General features: G+C 48.4%; 1 protein-coding gene and 1 long non-coding RNA gene across 2 annotated transcripts in view; both read right to left on the minus strand.

Moving 5' to 3' along the window:
• The window catches only part of ATP5MF (ATP synthase membrane subunit f), a 33,546-nt gene extending 24,261 nt beyond the window's left edge, over positions 1-9,285 (minus strand). The window contains exons 1-3 of the mRNA XM_069733909.1: positions 9,139-9,285; positions 5,815-5,922; positions 533-649 (exon numbers count right to left, since the gene is read on the minus strand). Coding sequence (XP_069590010.1) covers positions 533-649; positions 5,815-5,922; positions 9,139-9,154 — 241 coding nt within the window. The 5' untranslated portion in view covers positions 9,155-9,285. The remainder of the gene's footprint in view (positions 1-532; positions 650-5,814; positions 5,923-9,138) is intronic.
• An 8,723-nt stretch (positions 9,286-18,008) lies between these two features.
• LOC138644961 (uncharacterized) lies at positions 18,009-18,975 on the minus strand. The gene is made up of 2 exons (XR_011314695.1): positions 18,714-18,975; positions 18,009-18,281 (listed from the first exon to the last, which is right to left on the minus strand). It is a non-coding gene; the product is annotated as an uncharacterized lncRNA (long non-coding RNA).
• Positions 18,976-25,045: the final 6,070 nt, after the last annotated feature.

Raw genomic sequence — 25,045 nt, forward strand, 5'->3', positions numbered from 1 at the left:
TCGTGCTTCCTCACAATTTGGTTTCTCAAGTCCTCAGACAGTTCTTTGGTCTTCTTTCTTTTCTCCATGCTCAATGTGGTACACACAAGGACACAGGACAGAGGTTGAGTCAACTTTAATCCATGTCAACTGGCTGCAAGTGTGATCTAGTTATTGCCAACACCTGTTAGGTGCCACAGGTAAGTTGCAGGTGCTGTTAATTACAAATTAGAGCAGCATCACATGATTTTTCGAACAGTGCCAATACTTTTGTCCACCCCCTTTTTAGGTTTGGTGTGGAATTATATCCAATTTGGCTTTAGGACAATTCTTTTTGTGTTTTTTCATTTAAGACAAATTAAATGAAGATAATAAAGAATTTGTGATTGCAATCATTTTCAGGAAGAAACTGAATATTATCTGACAGAATTGCAGGGGTGTCAATACTTTTGGCCCTGACTGTAGATTTTGAACCACCCAGGTAAATATGGCGCCTTTTGGGACGGTCTACGCTTGCACAGTAATGTATACGTCCTGCTCTATAACCACTTACTAATGTGATCGTATTCCCAGGTGTAGCTCAGCACTACATACGCAGCCAGCACCATGGCTATTCCCCCGATTCCTCCCTTCTTCACATTGATGTACTTGTTATAATATCGGTCGTGACCTGCGGAATAAAAAATGGTTTAGTGAAACTTGTACTCGTTTGTAAGAGCTTTACTTTGTAGTGTCTGGTATTCATCAAACATTACATTTGTTACTTAGCTTCATTTTATAGGGATTGTCCAATATAGATAAAATAAGGTATTTTATTACAAGCATGGATGCGGCGTGCACCAGCCCCGGGAGCAATGATTGGCTGAAGTCAGAGGACCACTGCAGTGTCCATGTGACTATAACGTGCAGTCAGACAGCCATATAAATGGAGCCGAGATCGGAACACAGTGCATAGGCCGGCGGATCTCCCAACCAGAGCGCGATAGCTGCACAGAAATACATAAAGCCATCAAGCTCGGGAGAGCCCATTCATGTGGCTGTCTGACTGCGCCCCAAGATGATTCCTGATAATGTGCTGTTCTAATCAGCTGACCACTGAAGCCAGTCACAGGCTGCAGCGGTCCTGGTAACTTCTACACTCATTTTACACAGATAACCCATCCTCAGTCTTCATTATAAGATTGAAGATGGATGCAAAACAAAAAGAGAAGCCAGCGCTGCTTGTGGTCAGAACGCAATTTGAAAAGCGCAAATGCGCATATTAACTTCTGACAGTATATCAAAATGAGATATTTAGCAAACAATTGATCAATTCTTTGAGCCACCCCGCCACGTCAATCTCTTGGGGCAGTCCTGCTCTACGATTTTTATATTCGCTGTGCCATTACGGCCTCCTTAATATGCTGGGAGAAAGACCACATTAGTCCCGCTGTAAGTTTACATACAGCAGCCCTGCCCTGCCTCAGGCTTTGTTTAATTATGCACCTGTGCCTCAGCCTGTTTCACTCTTCATCTGTGGCTCTGGATGGGCAGTGTGGAGGTTGGATCCGAAATGTCTGTCTGGACCTGGTCAACCTTTATCCTCGCTTGCCTACTCTGGCGCCATGGGGGCAACTCAGTATATGCTCCAGGTACAGCATGTTTTTAATGTGGTCTTGCATTTAGTTCATATAGGAGGCCTTTATGGCACAGCGAATATAAAAAACGTAGTGTAGGACTGCCCCAATATGAGATTGCCGTGAAGAGGCGGGGTGGCTCAAAGAATTGATCAATTGTTTGCTAAATGTCTCATTTTGAAAATACAGTTAGAAATTAATATGTGCATTTGCACTTTATGTATTGCGTCTTAACCTTAGGCTGCGCTGGCTTCTCCCCTTTTTTGCTCTGAAGATGGATGCAAACACGGTACAGACTGGAGCACAGCAGCGCCGCACACTTAAGTGGCTGCTGCCAGGTACTGCAGATCAGCTAGTCACACTATGTTGCCTCTGGAACGTGGAAGTGTTTTGGAGAATTTAAAAAAAAAAAAATCTGTGGCTGCCAATCTGATGCACAATGCTTGTGGTGTGGGCAGCAGGAGTCAGGCGGCTTCCCTCTATTTTATAATATCAAGAATGGGGGATTCAGGACCCTACAAAATTGCCAATAAGATTGGGTGATAGACTGCAGCAGTCAGGTGCCTGATGGACAAGATGTCATCACTTATGTCAGTGGTGGAATAAAAGACTGCAGCAATTCTTGGTATAGGCGACTGGTGTTTCTTTGCTAGAACTTTTTCTGCTTTAGGGCCAACTGCAAATCATCCTGAAAAACCCTTTAACCCCTTCTTGACATGCGCCGTACTAGTACTGCGCTGCCGGCACTGCAATTTGTGCCAGCCGCAGTACTAGTACGGCGCACCGATCACCGTGGTCTCGCGCTGAGCGCCACGGTGATCGGGTGCGGGTGTCAGCTGTATATGACAGCTGACACCCCGCAGCAATGCCCACGATCGGCGCTAGCGCCGATCGTGGGCATTTAACCCCTCTGATGCCGCTGTCAGTAGTGACAGCGGCACAGAGGGGGATCGCGCAGGGATGGGGGCTCCCTGCGCTCTCCCACCGGAGCAACGTGATGCGATCGCGTTGCTACGGAAGGAGTCCCTGAATCCAAGATGGCCGCGGGACTCCTTCCGGGTCACGAAGTGAGGTGGCAGAGCAGGCGCCAGAAAGCCTCCTGCACTGCGTGTCAGATCACTGATCTGACACAGTGCTATGCACAGTGTCAGATCAGCGATCTGATTTAATATAGTGATGTCCCACCCTGGGACAATGGTAGAAAGTAAAAAAAAAAAAAAATAGAATGTATTAAAAAAAAAAAAAAAGAAAATCCCCAAATAACAGAAAAAAAAATTTCCCAATAAAACAATTTATGTAAATTAAAAAAAAAACAATAAAAGTACACATTAGGTATCGCCGCGTCCGTAACGACCCGCTCTATAAAACTATACCACTAGTTAACCCTCTCAGTGAACACCGCAAAAAATAAAAAACAAGGCAAAAAACAACGCTTAATTATCATACAGGCGAACAAAAAGTGGAATAACACGCGATCAAAAAGACAGATAAATAACCATGGTACCGCTGAAAACGTCATCTTGTCCCGCAAAAAAAGCCACCATACAGCGTCATCAGCAGAAAAATAAAAAAGTTATAGCTCTCAGAATAAAGCGATGAAAAAACAATTTTTTTTTTATATAAAATAGGTTTTATTGTGTAAAAGCACCAAAATATAAAAAAAATTATATAAATGAGGTATCGCTGTAATCGTACTGACCCGAAGAATAAAGCTGCTTTATCAATTTTACCACACGTGGAACGGTATAAATGCCCCCCTAAAAGTATTTCAGGAATTGCTGGTTTTTGTTCATTCCGCCTCCCAAAAATCGGAATAAAAAGCGATCAAAAAACGTCATGTGCCCGAAAATGATACCAAAAAAAACGTCAACTCTTCCCGCAAAAAACAAGATCTCATGACTCTGTGGGCCAAAATATGGATAAATTATAGCTCTCAAAATGTGGTGATGCAAAAACTATTTTTTGCAATAAAAAGCGTCTTTTAGTGTGTGACGGCTGCCAATCATAAAAATCCGCCAAAAAAACGCTATAAAAGTAAATCAACCCCCCCTCATCACCCCCTTAGTTAGGGAAAAATAATTAAATTTTAAAAAATGTATTTATTTCCATTTTCCAATTAGGGTTAGGGCTGGGGTTATAGTTTCAGTTATAATTGGGGAGTTTCCACTGTTTAGGCACATCAGGGGCTCTCCAAACGCGACATGGCGTCCGATCTCAATTCCAGCCAATTCTGCGTTGAAAAACTAAAACAGTGCTCCTTCCCTTCCGAGTTCTCCCGCGCGCCCAAACAGTGGTTCCCCCCCACATATAGGGTATCAGCGTACTCAGGACAAATTGGACAACAACTTTTGTGGTCCAATTTGTCCTGTTACCCTTGGGAAAATAAAAATTTGGAGGCTAAAATATCAATTTCATGGAAAAAATATATATTTTTCATTTTCACGGCTCTGCGTTATAAACTGTAGTGAAACACTTGTTGGTTCAAAGTTCTCACATCACATCTAGATAAGTTCCTTGGGGGGGTCTAGTTTCCAATATGGGGTCACTTGTGGGGGGTTTCTACTTTTTAGGTACATCAGGGGCTCTGCAAATGCAAAATGACGCCTGCAGACCAATCCATCTACGTCTGCATTCCAAATGGCGCTCCTTCCCTTCCGAGCTCTGCCATGCGCCCAAACGGTGGTTCCCCCCAACATATGGGGTATCAGCGTACTCAGGATAAATTGCACAACAATTTTTAGGGTCCAATTTATCCTGTTACCCTTAGGAAAATAAAAAATTGGGGGCGAAAAGATCATTTTTTGTGAAAAAAAAAATATGATTTTTTTTTACGGCTCTACATTATAAACTTCTGTGAAGCACTTGGAGGTTCAAAGTGCTCACCACACATCTAGATTAGTTACTTAGAGGGTCTACTTTCCAAAGTGGTGTCACTTGTGGGGGGGTTTCCACTGTTTAGGCATATCAGGGGCTCTCCAAATGCAACATGGTGTCCAATCTCAATTCCAGCAAATTTTGCATTGAAAAGTCAAATGGCGCTCCTTCCCTTCCGAGCTCTGCCATGCGCCCAAACAATGGTTTACCCCAACATATGGGGTATCGGCGTACTCAGGACAAATTGAGCAACAACTTTTGTGGTCCAATTTCTCCTGTTACCCTTGGTAAAATAAAATAAATTGGATCTGAAGTAAAAATTTTGTGAAAAAAAGTTAAATGTTCAATTTTTAAACATTCCAAAAATTCCTGTGAAGCACCTGAAGGGTTAATAAATTTTTGAATGTGGTTTTGAGCACCTTGTGGGGTGCAGTTTTTCGAATGGTGTCACTTTTGGGCATTTTCTGTCAAATAGACCCCTCAAAGTCACTTCAAGTGTGAGGTGGTCCCTTTAAAAAATGGTTTTGCAAATTTTGTTGCAAAAATGAGAAATCGCTGGTCAACTTTTAACCCTTATAACTCCTTAACAAAAAAAAAATTATGTTTCCAAAATTGTGCTGATGTAAAGCAGACATGTGGGAAATGTTGTTTATTAACTACTAGATGGCAGCCCGATTCTAAAGAATCGGGAGTCTAGAATCCATATATACTTGAAATTCGGCAGGAGCTTGAAGAGCAACGTCACTGGGCCCGCCTCCACGCAGTAGAAACTTGCTGTGAGGTAAAAATTCAAAAATCACACCAAAATGGCGGGCGGAGTGTGTCACAGTACGGCACGTTTCTGATTGGTCGCTCGCAGCAGGCGGCAACCAATCAGACACTGGACACTGTTGACGTCACTTATCTCCGGACATTAGCTCCGGACATTAGCTCCGGACAGGAAGTTGGCACAAATTGCAGGAAGTAGTATTCTAGGCAATTATATATTAGATATTATGTGATATAACTCTCTAATTTAAGGGCATAAAAACTAAAAGTTTGAAAATTGCAAAATTTTCACAATTTTCGTCAAGTTTCCGTTTTTTTCACAAATAAATGCAAGTCATATCGAAGAAGTTTTACCACTATCATAAAGTACAATATGTCACGAGAAAACAATCTCAGAATCCAGGATCCATTGAAGAGTTTCAGAGTTATGACCAGTGCTCTGGTCTTTGGAAATGCCCCAGAGATTGGATGGTCCCCCAGGGATCATGAGACCAAGGAGCAAAACGGCAGCTGCACATTCACGGATACTCTCCAAGGAGACAAATGGGAGGCGGACGTCTCTGCAGCCCCGACTCACCTCTGCGGAGCGAAGCAAAAATCCCATTGGGAGTGAAGTTACAGGTGGAGAGCCAGGTGGGCAGCTGCCCGACCTTCACATCCAGGAGGCGCTTCTCCGCCAGGGGAACTGCAACACAATGGATTAAAAGTATTTAGTGACATCATAGCAAGGATATACACAGGCCAGAGAAATATAATGGAGAACCCCAGCCAAAAGGGAATGGTCACAGCCCAGGACCTCTTAAAGGTCACGTGACGCACAGGTGATCCCCAATATGCAGCCCCCCACACACCCCATCACATACGTAAGCCCGTGCCCTGCACAGCTCCTGTACATCCATACAGGGGTGACCCCCGACAGGCAGCCCCCCACATACAGCTCCTGTGCATCCATACAGGGGTGACCCCCGACAGGCAGCCCCCCACATACAGCTCCTGTGCATCCATACAGGGGTGACCCCCGACAGGCAGCCCCTCACATACAGCTCCTGTGCATCCATACAGGGGTGACCCCCGACAGGCAGCCCCCCACATACAGCTCCTGTGCATCCATACAGAGGTGACCCCCGACAGGCAGCCCCCCACATACAGCTCCTGTGCATCCATACAGGGGTGACCCCCGACAGGCAGCCCCCCACATACAGCTCCTGTGCATCCATACAGGGGTGACCCCCGACAGGCAGCCCCCCACATACAGCTCCTGTGCATCCATACAGGGGTGACCCCCGACAGTCAGTCCCCCACATATAGCTCCTGAGCATCCATACAGGGGTGACCCCCGACAGGCAGCCCCCACATACAGCTCCTGTGCATCCATACAGGGGTGACCCCCGACAGGCAGCCCCCACATACAGCTCCTGTGCATCCATACAGGGGTGACCCCCGACAGGCAGCCCCCCAAATACAGCTCCTGTGCATCCATACAGGGGTGACCCCCGACAGGCAGCCCACCACATACAGCTCCTGAGCATCCATACAGGGGTGACCCCCGACAGGCAGCCCCCACATACAGCTCCTGTGCATCCATACAGGGGTGACCCCCGACAGGCAGCCCCCCACATACAGCTCCTGTGCATCCATACAGGGGTGACCCCCGACAAGGCAGCTCCCCACATACAGCTCCTGAGCATCCATACAGGGGTGACCCCCGACAGGCAGCTCCCCACATACAGCTCCTGTGCATCCATACAGGGGTGACCCCCGACAGGCAGCCCCCACATACAGCTCCTGTGCATCCATACAGGGGTGACCCCCGACAGGCAGCCCCCCACATACAGCTCCTGTGCATCCATACAGGGGTGACCCCCCGACAGGCAGCCCCCCACATACAGCTCCTGTGCATCCATACAGGGGTGACCCCCCGACAGGCAGCCCCCCACATACAGCTCCTGTGCATCCATACAGGGGTGACCCCCCGACAGGCAGCCCCCCACATACAGCTCCTGTGCATCCATACAGGGGTGACCCCCGACAGGCAGCCCCCCACATACAGCTCCTGTGCATCCATACAGGGGTGACCCCCGACAGGCAGCCCCCCACATACAGCTCCTGTGCATCCATACAGGGGTGACCCCCCGACAGGCAGCCCCCCACATACAGCTCCTGTGCATCCATACAGGGGTGACCCCCGACAGGCAGCCCCCCACATACAGCTCCTGTGCATCCATACAGGGGTGACCCCCGACAGGCAGCCCCCCACATACAGCTCCTGTGCATCCATACAGGGGTGACCCCCGACAGGCAGCCCCCACATACAGCTCCTGTGCATCCATACAGGGGTGACCCCCGACAGGCAGCCCCCCACATACAGCTCCTGTGCATCCATACAGGGGTGACCCCCGACAGGAAGCCCCCCACATACAGCTCCTGTGCATCCATACAAAGGTGACCCCCGACAGGCAGCCCCCCACATACAGCTCCTGTGCATCCATACAGGGATGACCCCCGACAGGCAGCCCCCCACATACAGCTCCTGAGCATCCATACAGGGGTGACCCCCGACAGGCAGCTCCCCACATACAGCTCCTGTGCATCCATACAGGGGTGACCCCAGACAGGCAGCTCCCCACATACAGCTCCTGTGCATCCATACAGGGATGACCCCCGACAGGCAGCCCCCCACATACAGCTCCTGTGCATCCATACAGGGGTGACCCCAGACAGGCAGCTCCTGTGCATCCATACAGGGGTGACCCCCGACAGGCAGCCCCCACATACAGCTCCTGTGCATCCATACAGGGGTGACCCCCGACAGGCAGCCCCCCACATACAGCTCCTGTGCATCCATACAGGGGTGACCCCCGACAGGCAGCCCCCCACATACAGCTCCTGTGCATCCATACAGGGGTGACCCCCGACAGGCAGCCCCCCACATACAGCTCCTGTGCATCCATACAGGGGTGACCCCCGACAGGCAGCTCCCCACATACAGCTCCTGAGCATCTATACAGGGGTGACCCCCGACAGGCAGCCCCCACATACAGCTCCTGAGCATCCATACAGGGGTGACCCCCGACAGGCAGCCCCCCACATACAGCTCCTGTGTATCCATACAGGGGTGACCCCCGACAGGCAGCCCCCACATACAGCTCCTGAGCATCCATACAGGGGTGACCCCCATACAGGCAGCCCCCCACATACAGCTCCTGAGCATCCATACAGGGGTGACCCCCATACAGGCAGCCCCCCACATACAGCTCCTGAGCATCCATACAGGGGTGACCCCCGACAGGCAGCCCCCACATACAGCTCCTGAGCATCCATACAGGGGTGACCCCCATACAGGCAGCCCCCCACATACAGCTCCTGAGCATCCATACAGGGGTGACCCCCGACAGGCAGCCCCCACATACAGCTCCTGAGCATCCATACAGGGGTGACCCCCGACAGGCAGCCCCCCACATACAGCTCCTGTGCATCCATACAGGGGTGACCCCCGACAGGCAGCCCCCACATACAACTCCTGTGCATCCATAAAGGGGTGACCCCCATACAGGGGTGATAATAAGGAGAGGCCTCTGCTGTAATGAGAATCTCCCACACAGGAGATGGGCCCGTGCTGCCCCTGCAGTGGAGGACAAGGTGACCCCGCGCTATGGCCGCTCCTGCCTGGTGCAGCATAACCCTGAGTAGCAGAATGCCGTCACCACAACGTTACACAGCGCAGGAGCGGGCACCGGGGGCTGCGGCATTACTGTATGCGGGGTAGGAGAGCGCTGACCCTCCGCGGCCTCCGTTACTGTCAGCCTGCAGCCACCGGACTCCACCATGATTATACCGCCGGGCATTGCATCACACCCGTCCACGGAAGGTGCAGGGACACGCACACGCCGCGCTCACTTACCCAGCTTGTCCGCCATTTTGTCCTCCGGAATGACACTGACGCTCAGGAGTGAAAAGAGAACTTCACCGCTCAATGACTGCCGGAGAGGGGCGGGGCCGGAAGCTCGCCGTGACGTCACTCTTCTGATAGAATGGAAGCAGCCATATTGCAGGTGGCAACTGAGCTCTCGTCAATCATGATAGATACAAGGCATTGTGGGCAGGAATATCTGTTCATTGCGCATGCGCCACATGCACGCGAGGCAATCGCGTCCGCACGGCCGCGCGCACCTAGCGCATGCGCAGTAGATAGGGCTACTGCGCGCCGCCCGAGGCTGCACGGCCGCGCGCACCTGGCGCATGCGCAGTAGCTGCGCGCCGCCCGAGGCTGTAATAGCAGGTGGGCGGGTGCTTACCCAGCGAAACACGCCCCAACCCTCTTCTCCCGCCTTCTCGTTTTGGCGGCATGCCAAGACAGCGGACAGCCGGACACTGCTACCGGTACCCCCTTGGGGGGGGAGGTGTTATTAACCCTTTAGGGGGGTGCCAACACTGCTACCTGTATTAACCCCTTGGGGGGGAGGGGGGTATTAACCCTTTAGGAGGGTGCCATCACTGCTACCTGTATTAACCCTTTTTGGGGGGGGGGGGGTTATTAACCCTTTAGGGGGGTGCCAACACTGCTACCTGTATTAACCCCTTGGGGGGGGGGGGGGGGTTATTAACCCTTTAGGAGGGTGCCAACACTGCTACCTGTATTAACCCGGTGGGGGGGGGGGTTATTAACCCTTTAGGAGGGTGCCAACACTGCTACCTGTATTAACCCTTTGGGGGGGCGCGGAGGGGGGGTATTAACCCTTTGGGGGGGTGCCAACACTGCTACCTGTATTAACCCTTTGGGGGAGAGGGGGGGGTATTAACCCTTTAGGGGGGTGCCAACACTGCTACCTGTATTAACCCTTTGGAGAATCCGCAACGTCCTAGACGTACAGCAGAGGAAGTGTCACGCTGGTAGCCATGGTAACGGCCACCTTTACTATCCGTGTACCCAGCCTGAGGTCGGAGCCCGGAATCAGGAATAGCAGGGTCTGAATGCTGTGCACTGGATCACTGAGCGCATCAGATCACTGAGCGCACTGGATCACTGAGTGCAGCGGATCACTGAGCGCACTGGATCACTGAGCGCACCGGATCACAGCGCACTGGATCACTGAGCGCAGCGGATCACTGAGCGCACTGGATCACTGAACGCACTGGATCACTGAGTGCACTGGATCACTGAGCGCACTGGATCACTGAGTGCAGCCGATCACTGAGCACAGCGGATCACAGAGCGCACTGGATCACTGAGCACACTGGATCACTGAGCACAGCGGATCACTGAGCGCAGCGGATCACTGAGCACACTGGATCATTGAGCGCAGCAGATCACTGAGCGCACTGGACCACTGAGCGCACTGGATCACTGAGTGCAGCGGATCACTGAGTGCACTGGACCACCGAGCGCCCTGGATCACAGCACACTGGATCACTGAATGCAGCGGATCACTGAGAGCATCGGATCACTGAGCGCACTGGATCACTGAGTGCAGCCAATCACTGAGAGCATCGGATCACTGAGCGCAGCAGTTCACTGAGCGCACTGGACCACTGAGCGCACTGCATCACTGAGCACCTGCGGATTTACCTGCGTGATCAGAACGCCGCGTCGAAGACGCTATTATTCCTGATCGGTGCGAACTTGGCCAATATGGTTGTATTTTCTTTTTGTTTTCTTACAGGAGATGAGGGCTTCGGTGGAATTAGGTGTTAGGCGAGTAATACTGTGTTTAGTATGATTTCTAATAAAGGACTTTATTCTGTCTGTGTCTTTATTTACCATATAACTATAGGATTAGTAATGGAGAGGTGTCTTATAGACGCTTCTCCATTACTAACCAGTGGGCTTGATGTCACTGGACAATACAGAGGTGACATCAACCCCACAAATACGAACCCCACGTGCCACCGCTACAGGGCAACTGAGAAGAGTCGGGCAAAGCGCCAGAATTGGAGCATCTAATAGATGTGCCTTTTCTGGGTAGCTGAGGGCTGCTATTTGTAGGCTGGAGGGGGTCAATATCCATGGCCCCTTACCAGCCTGAGAATACCAGCCCCCAGCTGTCTGCTTTAGCGGTCATGGTTGTCAAAAAAGGGGGTGACTCCTCTATTCTTGATAACCAGCCATGATAGCCCTGAGGGTTGCTGCCCCAGTTTTGCCTGGTTGGTTATGAAAAATACAGGGGAACCCATGGCATTTTTTAACATTTATTTATAGTGCAGGAGCCGGCTGATGAATACTGTTAGGAGCGGCAGCAGGCATAGGCTGATGGGAGTAGTAGTCCCATCAGCCTACGCCTGTAACCAGAGGTAACATTTCAACTTCGAACAGGGGAGGGATATTGTTGTTTTTAGTTTTGTTTGTTTACAGGTGACAATGGCTTCAGGGGATTAGGTGTGAGTATAATTTGATTTTTTATTTTATTCTTAATTTTACATTTCAGTACAACTCTCAACATTGTCTCCTGCTCGCGCTGATCTCAGAGAGAGCAGCGGACAATGATGAGAGCACCCGGCGCCTGGGAACAGAGAATACTACTGTACTGAGGTATCTCCATCAAGTGTCCTAATCAAAATACTGCACTTTCCCTATTCATAATATACACATCACAGCAATCAGGTAGATAATACAATATACATAGCTGCATCTAGTAGTAAAACTTCTACAGTAAGAACATTTCACCAAGAGAAGGGTGGGGGTCTTTCAGTCTTTGTAACCCCTTACAATATCATGGACAAAATGCATGCTGCACAATGATGACGGACAGATGACATCCATGTGTCATCAATGTGACACGTACCGGCACCTGGGAACAAGTGGCACAGTTTGCGCTGTTCCAATGCGCCGACTGCTGAAGGCAGCTCTCATCATTGTTGCCTAGTCTCCATGTGATCAGCGTGTCCAGATGACTGATGGGAGTTGTATTCAGCACCCGCTGTGCACATTATGTGTAAAAGTAAGAATTAAATAAAAAATAAAAAAAGTCGTGGCCTCCTGCATAAATTTCATAACCAGCAGATGAAAAGCCGACGGCTGGGGCAGATGTTACTAATCTGTGGAAAGGGACAACATCCTATAAAGTTCCCAGGCTGCTAATATCAGCTCACAGCTGTATACCTAGCCTTTCCTGGGGAGTTTATGGGGGACCCCAGAAAAAAACTGACGTAGGGTTCCCCTATAAATTCTAACCAGCAAAGGCTAAACAAACAGCTGTGGGTTGATATTTATATCCTGGGAAGGGGCCATGGATACTGGCCGCCTACCAAGGCTACCAACATCAGCCCTCAGTTGCCCCAGAAATGACGTATCCATAAGGTGTGCGCCAAATCTGGCACTTAGCCTCGCTCTTCCAACTTGTCCTGGCACGGTGGCAAGTGGGGTAATAGGGTTGGGGGTTGATGTCACCTTTGTGCTGTCAGCAGGCATCAAGCCCAGAGGTTAGTAATGGAGAGGCATCTATAGGATGTCCCCATTAGTAACACTATAGTAAGTATTGAAATAAATGCACAGCAAGAATAAAGTCCTTTATTTAATAATACTCCCCTGCCATATTTTTCTCATTAATTACTGTAAAAATGAAAATACTAAAAACCATATTCCTCACCTGTCCCAGGCACTAATGACCACAGGCGGTACCTTTTTCCCGCTGGCGTCCTTAGATCAACACTAGATAGTTGTTGTGCAAATACTGTGAGGTGTGGGGGGGCATCAGCTCTGTGTCAGTGACCAAAGATTACAAGGGTGGCAGGGCCAGAGGCAGGGAGATGGACGATGCCACGGATGGTGGGTGTTATGACCTGGTGGTTAGGAGCACCCGGAATGACCTGATAGTTAAACCTCATACAGGACGAGCTCTGGGATGTGGGAGCTCTGCTGACCGCAAGCCCTAATCCTATCACACACACTAGAAATAGCCGTGGAGCGCTCCTGACCAGACCTAGGCGCCTCGTCACAGCCTAAGAACTATCTAGCCCTAGAGATAGAAAATAAAGCCTACCTTGCCTCAGAGAAATTCCCCAAAGGTAAAGGAAGCCCCCCACATATATTGACTGTGAGTAAAGATGAAAGTCACAAACGCAGAAATGAAACAGGTTTCAGCAAAGGGAGGCCAGACTTACTAAATAGACAGAGGATAGGAAAGGTAACTTTGCGATCAGCACAAAAACCTACAAAAGACCACGCAGAGTGTGCAAAAAGACCTCCGCACCGACTCACGGTGCGGAGGGGCCACTCTGCATCCCAGAGCTTCCAGCTAGCATGACAAAAACATGAAAACCAGCTGGACAAGAAAACAGTGAACAAATAATGACTATCAGGAACTTAGCTTCTGCAGGAGAAGGCAGGTCACCAGAGAGATCCAGGAGCGAACTGAACCAATGCAAAAACATTGACAGCTGGCATGGAGTAACGATCTGAGAGGAGTTAAATAGAGCAGCCAACCAAAGGATAAACCACGTCACCTGTGTAAGGAACCTCAGAAGCAGCAGCTTCACTCATAGCCACCAGAGGGAGCCCATAGACAGAACCCGCCGAAGTACCATTCACGTCCACAGGAGGGAGTTCGACAACAGAATTCACAACAGTTGGGGAGGAGGTGGAAGATGATGTTACTCAAGCAGAGGGGGGGGGGGGTCTAGAACAGACCTCCCAAGGAGCCAGCGTTAAGTCCCGCAGTGGGCCGCTCACCACCTGCCCGTCCCCCCAGCCAGGCAGGTATCTGCGTACTCAAAAGAAATTCCACAACAATTTTTGGGGTCTTACCCTTGTAAAAATAAAAAAAATGACGGCTAAAAGATCATGCTTGTGAAAAAAAATAGATTTTTATTTTCACAGCTGTGTGTTATACACTTTTGTGAAGCATCTGGTGGTTCAAGGTGCTCAGCACACATCTAGATCAGTTCGCTGAGGGGTATAGCTTCCAAAATTGGGTCACGTGTGCGGGGTTTCCACTGTTTAGGCACATCAGCGGCTCTCCAAATGTGACATGGCGTCCGATCTTAATTCCAGCCAATTTTGCATTAAAAAAAAGTCAAACAGTGTTCCTTCCTTTCCGAGCTCTGCTGTGCACTCAAACAGTAGTTTTCCCCAACATATTGGGTATCTCTGAACTCGAGAAATCGCACAACAAATGTTCTGGGTCGTTTTTTCTTGTTACCCTTGTGAAAATAAAAAATATGGGTATAAAATAAACTTTTGGTGAAAAAAGTTAAATGTTCATTCTTTCCTTCCACATTGCTTTAGTTCCTGTGAAGCACCTGAAGGGTAAATAAACTTCTTGAGGGGTGCAGTATTTAGAATAGTGCCACCTTTGGGTATTTTCTGTCATATAGGCCCCTCAAAGTCACTTCAAATGTGAGGTGGTCCCCCAAAAAAATAGTTTTGTAAATTTAGTTGGAAAAATGAGAAATCGCTGGTCAACTTTTAACCCTTCTAAATTCCTAACGAAACAAAAGTATGGTTCCAAAATTGTGCTGATGTAAAGTAGACATGGGGGAAATGTTATTTATTAACTACGTGCGGGGAAGAGAACAGCTGACCGCACCACCGCTACTCCGACCAGAATGCATAGAACTCACAGCTTTCAATCAGCCGGCAGACCTTAGGTGCTACAGCCAGAACAACGACCATCAGCGATACAGCAGCGAAGAAGAAACTTGGCGGCACTCACCGGTCTTCAAACAGGTATTTATTTCGTAACTTCACGGCACGGGGCTGCTCTTTTTGTCTACACCCCCGTGCCGTGAAGTTACGAAATAAATACCTGTTTGAAGACCGGTGAGTGCCGCCAAGTTATTTATTAACTATTTTGTGTGATCTGATTCTCAGATTTAAGGGAATTAAAATTAAAAGTTAGAAAATTGTGACATTTTTGCCGAATTTCTGATTGTTTCACAAATAAACGCAAATCATGTTGAATAAATGTTATGACTATTATAAAGTACAATATCTCATGATAAAACAGTCTCCGAATGAGTGAGATCCACTGACCAGTTTCAGAGTTATGACCTCATAAAGTGACAGTGGTCAGAATTTTAAGATTTGGCCTGGTCATGAAGGTGCAAACAGGATAGGGGGTGAAGGGAAACAGAGAATAAAGTTTTGGATTTGTTTGTATGTTGGAAAATAAAAGACGTTTAAGTTAAACTTTCTTGGATCATGGCCTCATTGCTGCACAGACACAAAAGTCACTGCCTTACAATTGTCACTAGTGATCCTTGTATTTTACGTAAACTACACACTATGTACAGCACTCAGGTGTATAATGTCACTGGTGATCCCTGTATTACCTGTACACTATACACTATATACAGAGCTCCTGTGTATAATGTCACTGGTGATCCCTGTATTACCTGTACACTATACACTATGTATATGCAGAGCTTCTGTGTATAATGTCACGGGTGATCCCTGTATTATCTGTACAATATATACAGAGCTCCTGTGTATAATGTCACGGGTGATCATTGTCTTACCTGTACACTATACACTATATACAGAGCTCCTGTGTATAATGTCACGGGTGATCACTGTATTACCCGTACACTATATACAGAGCTCCTGTGTATAATGTCACTGGTGATCCCTGTATTACCTCTACACTGACCCTATATACAGAGCTCCTGTCAAAATAAAGATTCAGAAAGCATAGAAAAATAATACTGTTTGCTAGAGACATATCTGTACTTGTCTCTCCATTAATACTTAGAAATATATATTTATAGTGCATTATTCATATATTACCTAATGATGGATACAGAGTATCCATAAACCACTATTACTCAAAAATAAAATCAATAAAGTTTATTGAAAAAATGTTAAAAGACATATAAACAAACATAACATATACAGTATATGAGGCATTCATAGGATAAGACAAGCAAAAGGGCGAGAGCAGTGGTGCTAACTCAAAAAAGGAAATCATAAAGGGTAATGGGTTCACAATGACCCACAATGCATATAAATCAGCCAATCATCCTATAAATAGTATAACCATTTCAAAAAACCACCCATATAAAGCTAATAACAGCTCAGTGCTTACTCATCATGTAGTCAAGCAGATCAGACACCACCCCAATAAACGCCCCGATGCACGTTTCGCCCACGTGCTTTCTTGACTCCCCTCGAGAAAGCACGTGGGTGAAACGTGTGTTGGGGCGGTGTCTGTGATCTGCTTGACTACATGATGGGTAAGCACTGAGCTGTTATTTAGCTTTATTTGGGTGGCCCCAGCGATCGATCCTTCTATTAGGAGAAAGTCTTTTGAAATGGTCATACTATTTATAGGATGATTGGCTGATTTATATGCATTGTGGGTCATTGTGAACCCATTACCCTACATGATTTCCGTTTTTGACTTACCACCACTGCTCTGTCTCTTTTGCTTGGCATATCCTCCCTATGAATACCTCATATATATGTTCTGTTTGCTTATATGTCTTTTAACATTTTTTCAATAAACTTTATTGATTTTATTTTTGAGTAATAGTGGTTTATGGATACTCTGTATCCACCTTTAGGTAATACAGAACTTCTGTGTATAATGTCACTGGCAATCCCTGTATTACCTCTACATTATACACTATATACAGAGCTGCTGTTTATAATGTCATCTGTGATCACTATTACCTGTACACTATACACTATATTCAGAACTCCTGTGTATAATGTCACTGGTGATCCCTGTATTACCTCTACTACACAATATACAGAGGTGCTGGGTATAATGTCACCTGTGATCACTGCATTACCTGTACACTATACACAAAACTGTGCATAATGTCACCGGTGATCCCTGTATAACCTCTTCACTATACACTATATACAGAGGTCCTGTGTATAATGTCACCAGTGATCACTGTATTACTTGTACACTGATACTATATATAGAGCTCCTGTGTATAATGTCACTGGTGATCACTGTATTACCTGTACACCACACACTATATACAGAGCTCCTGTGTATAATGTCACTGGTGATCACTGTATTACCTGTACACTATATACAGAGCTCCTGTGTATAATGTCACTGGTGATAAATTTAGTATTAGTAGTGTGTTTTTTATTAAAAGGGTGGTCATTTCTTCTTGAGAAATTCTGCAGAGACACTGTGACTGTGCACACTTTAAGTAATCACCACTGTTGCCGGTCTGTGCCGGGGATTCGCTCATTTGCCTGATTTACCTCTCTATAAGTGAATTTAGGGAAGCTGAGCACATCTAATCGGCACATGAATGCAAGCGTGCAAATTGCCGACTCTCACCAGCGGTATCAATGAATGCTGACAGCGTGTGCACTGCAAGGTATAAGGATTTAAAAGTCTGCAGACACAGAGTCTCTGCAGAGTGTCATCTGCCAGATACCAGACTGCAAAATTAATGATCAGTATGGCGGTATTAAGTCAGCGTAGTATATGTTATTACGGTATGTGGCATTATTTTATGTGGTATTATTGGTATTGGTGGGTTTTATTTAGTCAACGGATGGTGGTCATATTCTGGCTCTCTGCGGTGGTCCTATTGGTTTGGCGGCATTATTTTGCCCTGGAGCCGTAGAACTCCACTGTCTCCAGTATTTTCCCACATTGGCTATGGTGATACCATTGCTCCCTATGGTCCTCTGTTATCAGTCTGACAGCTCGCAGAGGGGTGCACATACGGCGGTGATGCGTGGACATAGTGACTTTGGTGATACCATTGCTCCCTATTGTCCTCTGTTATCAGTCTCTGTCTGATGCCTCGATGCCTGCAGGGGACGTACATACGGCGGTGACGCGCAGACACATTGGAGCAGAATGGTTTGTGGTCCGTTTATTTCAGTTGAGGAGGAGTACAGAAAAGACATCAGATGCAATATGGAGGGCAAGGCGGAAGCAGGCTGTCGCCATAGCAACATGGCAGCGGGATCCTGGCGCCGGCACTGACGTCACGGCGGCCTCTAGCAGGGCTTCTTGGCGATGCTGGTGAGGATCTGATGCTGCTGAGCGCGGTAACTGATGACAAAACTGTCGCCGACGATCCGACCGCGGCCAAAGTCGTCCACCTTCCCCATGAAGAGATAACTGGCGCCTGCGGATACAGAGATGGCTCAGCGCCACACACCGGGCATTCCTGCAGAGCATCTCTACTGACTGACACGGGGTCTGCAGAGCATTCCACTCCTGTACATGTCTGCAGCACATCGCACCCTGCACCTCCTGATACACAGCAACTCTGCAGAGTATTCTACCCCTGACCCCTGTACATGTCTGCAGCACATCGCACCCTGCACCTCCTGATATACAGCAGCTCTGCAGAGTATTCCACCCCTGACCCGTGTACATGTCTGCAGCACATCGCATCCCGCACCTCCTGCTATACAGCAACTCTGTAGAGTATTCCATCCCTGACCCCTGTACATGTCTGCAGCACATCGCCCCTGCACCTCCTGATACACAGCAAATCTGCAGAGTATTCCACCCCTGTACATGTTTGCAGCACATCGCACCGCTCAGTACACACCTTTCTTCAGGATGGGGCACTTGGGGCACTCGATGATTTGGACGCTCATTATCTTCCCAGCCTCCTGGATGTTCAGATTTCCCTCCTTGTAGGTCTGGATGATGTTGATGCTGGCGAGCAGAGTGCCCTCCTCCTCGCCCTTAACGAGGGTCTTCACGCTGCCAGTCAGCACGGCGGGTAAATGAGGTAGAGGTTAGTGAGGGTCTCCTCAACTGTGTGTAACAGATAATAATGCACCCGGACGTGACACCGTCTGCACCAATAATGCCCCCAGCGGGCCGCACCTGACACCGACTGCACCAATAATACCCCCCCCCCCCCCCGCAGTAAGGGACCCCCTATCCATCCATACACGGGCCCCCGCCATAAGGGACCCCCTATCCATCCATACACAGGCCCCCGCCATAACGGAACCCCCTATTTATCCGTACTCACCCCCCCCAGTAAGGGACCCCCTATCCATCCATACACGGGCCCCCGCCATAAGGGACCCCCTATCCATCCATACACACACCCCCGCCATAAGGGTCCCCCTATCCATCCATACACGGACCCCCGCCATAACGTACCCCTCTATCTATCCGTACTCACCCCCCGCGCCCTCTCCCCCATCTCTGAGTCCCCCGCGCCCTCTCCCCCCCAAAGGGTTAATACAGGTAGCAGTGTTGGCACCCCCTAAAGGGTTAATACCCCCCCGCACCCTCCCCCCCAAGGGGTTAACACCGGTAGCAGTATTGGCACCCCCCAAAGGGTTAATACCCCCCCACCCTCTCCCCCCCAAAGGGTTAATAGCGGTAGCAGTGTTGGCAACCCCCCCAAGGGGTTAACACCGGTAGCAGTGTTGGCACCCCCTAAAGGGTTAATACCCCCCGCGCCCTCTGCCCCCAAAGGGTTAATACATGTAGCAGTGTTGGCACCCCCCTAAAGGGTTAATACCCCCGCGCCCTCCCCCCCAAAGGGTTAATACAGGTAGCAGTGTTGGCACCCCCTAAAGGGTTAATACCCCCCCGCACCCTCTCCCCCCCCAAGGGGTTAATACAGGTAGCAGTGTTGGCACCCCCCTAAAGGGTTAATACCCCCCACGCCCTCTCCCCCCAAAGGGTTAATACAGGTAGCAGTGTTGGCACCCCCCTAAAGGGTTAATACCCCCCCCCCCCCCCCGCGCCCTGTCCCCCCCCCCCCCGGGGGTGAATACCGGTAGCAGTGTCCGGCTGTCTTGGCATGCCGCCAAAACGAGAAGGCGGGAGAAGAGGGTTGGGGCGTGTTTCGCTGGGAAAGCACCTGCCCACCTGCTATTACAGCCTCGGGCGGCGCGCAGCTACTAAGCATGCGCCAGGTGCGCGCGGCCGTGCAGCCTCGGGCGGCGCGCAGTAGCCCTAGCTACTGCGCATGCGCTAGGTGCGCGCGGCCGTGTGGACGCGAGTGCCGCGCGTGCATGTGGCGCATGCGCAATGAACATATATTCCTGCCCACAATGCCTTGTTTATAGATTATACACATTTATCATATACACATACACACACACGTCCATCATGTGCACCAGGGCCGGACTGGGACTAAAATTCAGTCCTGGCATTTGAAGTTACACAGGCCCACTCGTCACATGGTGACTGTATGATATCTTTGTACACTTGTAGGCAGGGCTGGTTTTAGGCAAAGTGGGGCCCCAAATGCTAACATATTGCACATCACACAAAAGCATTTCGGTTGTATTTACATGCACTGATCTCAGGCCGCTAAATGAGTTTGATCGACAATACTGAAGTCGTTCAACACTTGTTTCCCGGCCTCTTTCCACCGTCTGAGGAATAATGATGGGACAGAACGATCACTAACAGATCACTAACAGTAAAGCCGGGTTCACACTGCGTTATGGTGGTACGTTAAACGGACTACGTTACACCGCGGAATAACGCAGTGTAACGTAGTCCGTTAACGCCGCCATTGGAAGCAATGTCGGGCGCATCGCTAGCGCATGCCCACAATGGGCGTGCGCTAGGGATGTGCCATCATTGAGTGACGGACCCTGAGATGCAGGCTGCAGCGTTTCTGGGTCCGTCACTGCTAGCGCAGATAGAGCTAGCAGATGCTCCATCTGCACTAGCGCGATGTAAACGTCGGCACTTGCGTTACAGCAGCCCGTTAGCGTATGTGCTGAACGGGCTGCTGCTAACGCAGTGTGAACTGTTGTGAATTCTGCTTTTGGGTTCCCTCCAGTGGTTGTCAGGTGTATCTGCTGATTGCAGTTCTGACTGGGGTATTTAGGTGTGCAGGAATCATTAGTCCTTGCCAGTTGTCCATGGTTCTGGGAGGTTTTGGATCTTTGTCTGGTTCCTCCTGCCTTGCTGCCAATTCAGCAAAGATAAGTGTCTGGTTTTTGTTTCTGTGGCACACATGCTGTGTGCTTGATAATTCAGTGCTATTCATTTGTTTTCTCTTGTCCAGCTTAGATTGTGTCAGTGTTTTCTCAGTCTTGTTGGACTCTCAGGAGTTGCAGATATACGCTCCACGTCTTTAGTCAGATGGTGGAATTTTTTGTATTATCTGCTGTGGATATTTTTTGGAAGGGTTTTAATACTGACCGCTTAGTATTCTGTCCTATCCTTTCCTATTTAGCTAGAGTGGCCTCTTTTGCTAAATCCTGTTTCCTGCCTGCGTGTGTCTTTCCTCTACTACTCACAGTCAATATTTGTGGGGGGCTGCCTATCCTTTGGGGTTCTGCTCTGAGGCAAGGTAGAATTCCTACTTCCATCTATAGGGGTATTTAGTCCTCCGGCTGTGTCGAGGTGTCTAGGATTTGTTAGGCACACCCCACGGCTACTTCTAGTTGCGGTGTTAAGTTCAGGATTTGCGGTCAGTACAGTTTCCACCAACTCCAGAGAAAGTTTCATGCGGCTCCAAGGTCACCGGATCATAACAGTACTGGCCGATAATGAGTTAAATGCATCTCGGAAGAAAGGTGTTGAGCAATTTTTTTTCTGCACTCTGCTTTGTCTTCTCTTCCCTCTTTTTCTCTGGGTGGCTGAGGAGTCTTGTGCTAGCATGGATGTTCAGGAATTAGCTTCTCGTGTGGACCAGCTTGCTGCTAGGGTACAGGGTATTTCTGATTATATTGTTCAGACTATTGTTCAGGTATTTTTGGTACCAGAGATTTGGTTGGTAGGTCCTTTTGGTGGCCTTCTTTGTCACGTGATGTGCGTTCTTTTGTGCAGTCCTTTGGGACTTGTGCGGGGGCCAAGCCTTGTTGTTCCCATGCTAGTGGGTTGCTTTTGCCATTGCCGGTCCCTGAGAGGCCCTGGACGCATATTTCTATGGATTTTATTTCTGATCTTCCGGTTTCCCAGAATATGTCTGTTATCTGGGTTGTTTGTGACCGGTTCTCTAAGATGGTTCATTTGGTGCCTTTGCCTAAATTGCCTTCCTCTTCAGATTTGGTTCCGTTGTTTTTTCAGCATGTGGTTCGTTTGCATGGTATTCCGGAGAATATTGTGTCCGACAGAGGTTCCCAGTTTGTTTCTAGGTTTTGGCGGGCCTTTTGTGCTAGGCTGGGCATTGATTTGTCTTTTTCTTCTGCATTTCATCCTCAGACAAATGGCCAGACCGAGCGAACTAATCAGACTTTGGAGACTTACTTGAGATGCTTTGTGTCTGCTGATCAGGATGATTTGGTGGCCTTCTTGCCATTGGCCGAGTTTGCCCTTAATAATCGGGTAGTTAGGCTACTTTGGTTTCGCCTTTCTTTTGTAATTTTGGTTTTCATCCTCGTTTTTCTTCTGGGCAGGTTGAGCCTTCTGACTGTCCTGGTGTGGATTCTGTGGTTGACAGGTTGCAGCAGATTTGGGCTCATGTGGTGGACAATTTGGTGTTGTCTCAGGAAGAGGCTCAACGTTTTGCTAACCGTCGTCGGTGTGTTGGTTCCCGGCTTCGGGATCTGGTCTGGTTGTCTTCCCGTCATGTTCCTATGAAGGTTTCTTCCCCTAAGTTTAAGCCTCGGTTTATTGGTCCTTATAGGATTTCTGAGATTATTAATCCGGTGTCTTTTCGATTGGCGCTTCCGGCCTCTTTTGCTATCCATAATGTCTTCCATAGATCTTTATTGCGGAAATATGTGGTGCCCGTTGTTTCCTCTGTTGATCCTTCGGCCCCTGTGTTGGTTGTTGGAGAGTTGGAGTATGTGGTTGAGAAGATTTTGGATTCTCGTTTTTCGAGGCGGAGGCTTCAGTACCTTGTCAAATGGAAGGGTTATGGCCAGGAGGATAATTCTTGGGTTTTTGCCTCTGATGTCCATGCTGCTGATTTGGTCCGTGCCTTTCATCTGGCTCGTCCTGATCATCCTGGGGGCTCTGGTGAGGGTTCGGTGACCCCTCCTCAAGGGGGGGGGGTACTGTTGTGAATTCTGATTTTGGGTTCCCTCCAGTGGTTGTAGGTGGTAATGCAGTTGTCCCTGGGTTGCAGTCCTGGTCAGGTGTATCTGCTGATTGCAGTTCTGACTGGGGTATTTAGGTGTGCAGGATTCATTAGTCCTTGCCAGTTGTCCATGGTTCTGGGAGGTTTTGGATCTTTGTCTGGTTCCTCCTGCCTTGCTGCCAATTCAGCAAAGATAAGTGTCTGGTTTTTGTTTCTGTGGCACACATGCTGTGTGCTTAATAATTCTGTGCTATTCATTTGTTTTCTCTTGTCCAGCTTAGATTGTGTCAGTGTTTTCTCAGTCTTGTTGGATTCTCAGGAGTTGCAGATATACGCTCCACGTCTTTAGTCAGATGGTGGAATTTTTTGTATTATCTGTTGTGGATATTTTTTGGAAGGGTTTTAATACTGACCGCTTAGTATTCTGTCTTATCCTTTCCTATTTAGCTAGAGTGGCCTCTTTTGCTAAATCCTGATTCCTGCCTGTGTGTGTCTTTCCTCTACTACTCACAGTCAATATTTGTGGGGGGCTGCCTATCCTTTGGGGTTCTGCTCTGAGGCAAGGTAGAATTCCTACTTCCTACTAAATAGGGGTATTTAGTCCTCCGGCTGTGTCGAGGTGTCTAGGATTTGTTAGGCACACCCCACGGCTACTTCTAGTTGCGATGTTAAGTTCAGGATTTGCTGTCAGTACAGTTTCCACCAACTCCAGAGAAAGTTTCATGCGGCTCCAAGGTCACCGGATCATAACAGTGAACCCGGCCTAATAGATCACTAACAGATCACCATACAGTATCATGTTATCAGCAGCACATCTACAGTTTACACCGGCAATGTGCTGCTGAGAACAATGATTTTTGTTCCAGCAAAAACAATCTGAATATGCAACATTTTACTTGTTTAGTAAAATACACCCATAGTCCTCCATATATTATAATGTGCACCACAGTCCTCCATATGGTATAATACACTACCTATAGTCCTCCATATATCAAAGTACACTGCTCAGTCCTCCACATTGTATAATACACTCCTCATAGTCCTCCATATAGCATAATACACTCCTAATATTCCTCCATATAGCATACTACACTCCTCACAGTGCTCCATATAGTATAATGCACCGCCATAGTCATCCTTGTAGTACAATTCACTTCCCATAGTATAATGCACCCCATAGTTCTTCATATAGTATAACGTATTCCCCATAGTCCTTGATACAGTATAATGCAGCCCACATACAGTATAATGCAGCCACCACCCTACAGAGTATAATGCAGCCACCACAGAGTATAATGCAACCAACTCAGAGTATAATGCAGCCCCGCCATACAATATAATGCAGCCCCCTCAGAGTATGATACAATCACCCCTCATAGAATATAAATATAATACAGCCCCCAATAGAATATAATGTAGCCCTCGAATAGAATACAGCCCACCTCCCCATAGAACATAACGCAGCCCCATCAGAGTATGATGCAATCATCCCTCATAAAATCTAATACAGCTCCCCATAGAATATAATACAGCCCAACTCCCCATAATATATAATGTAGCCCCCTATAGAATATAATGCAGCCCCCCATAGTATATAAGACAGCCTCCCCCATAGAATATAATATACCCTGTTGTGAATTCTGTTATCAAACTCCCTCCTGTGGTCATGAATGGTACTTCGGCAAGTTCTGTCCATGGACTCCCTTTGGTGGCTGTGAGTGGAGCTGCTGCTTCTGAGGTTCCTTCCACAGGTGACGTAGTTTATTCTTTGGCTGGCTGTTCTATTTAACTCCACTCAGATCGTTACTCCATGCCAGCTGGCAATGTTCTTGTACTGGTTCAGTTCGCTCTTGGATCTTTCTGGTGACCTGTCTACTCTAGCAGAAGCTAAGTTCCTGCTAGTTAATTATCTGTTCATTGTTTCC

Source organism: Ranitomeya imitator, chromosome 7 (genome assembly GCF_032444005.1).
Source record: "Ranitomeya imitator isolate aRanImi1 chromosome 7, aRanImi1.pri, whole genome shotgun sequence".
In the NCBI taxonomy this organism is placed as follows: Eukaryota; Metazoa; Chordata; class Amphibia; order Anura; family Dendrobatidae; genus Ranitomeya; species Ranitomeya imitator.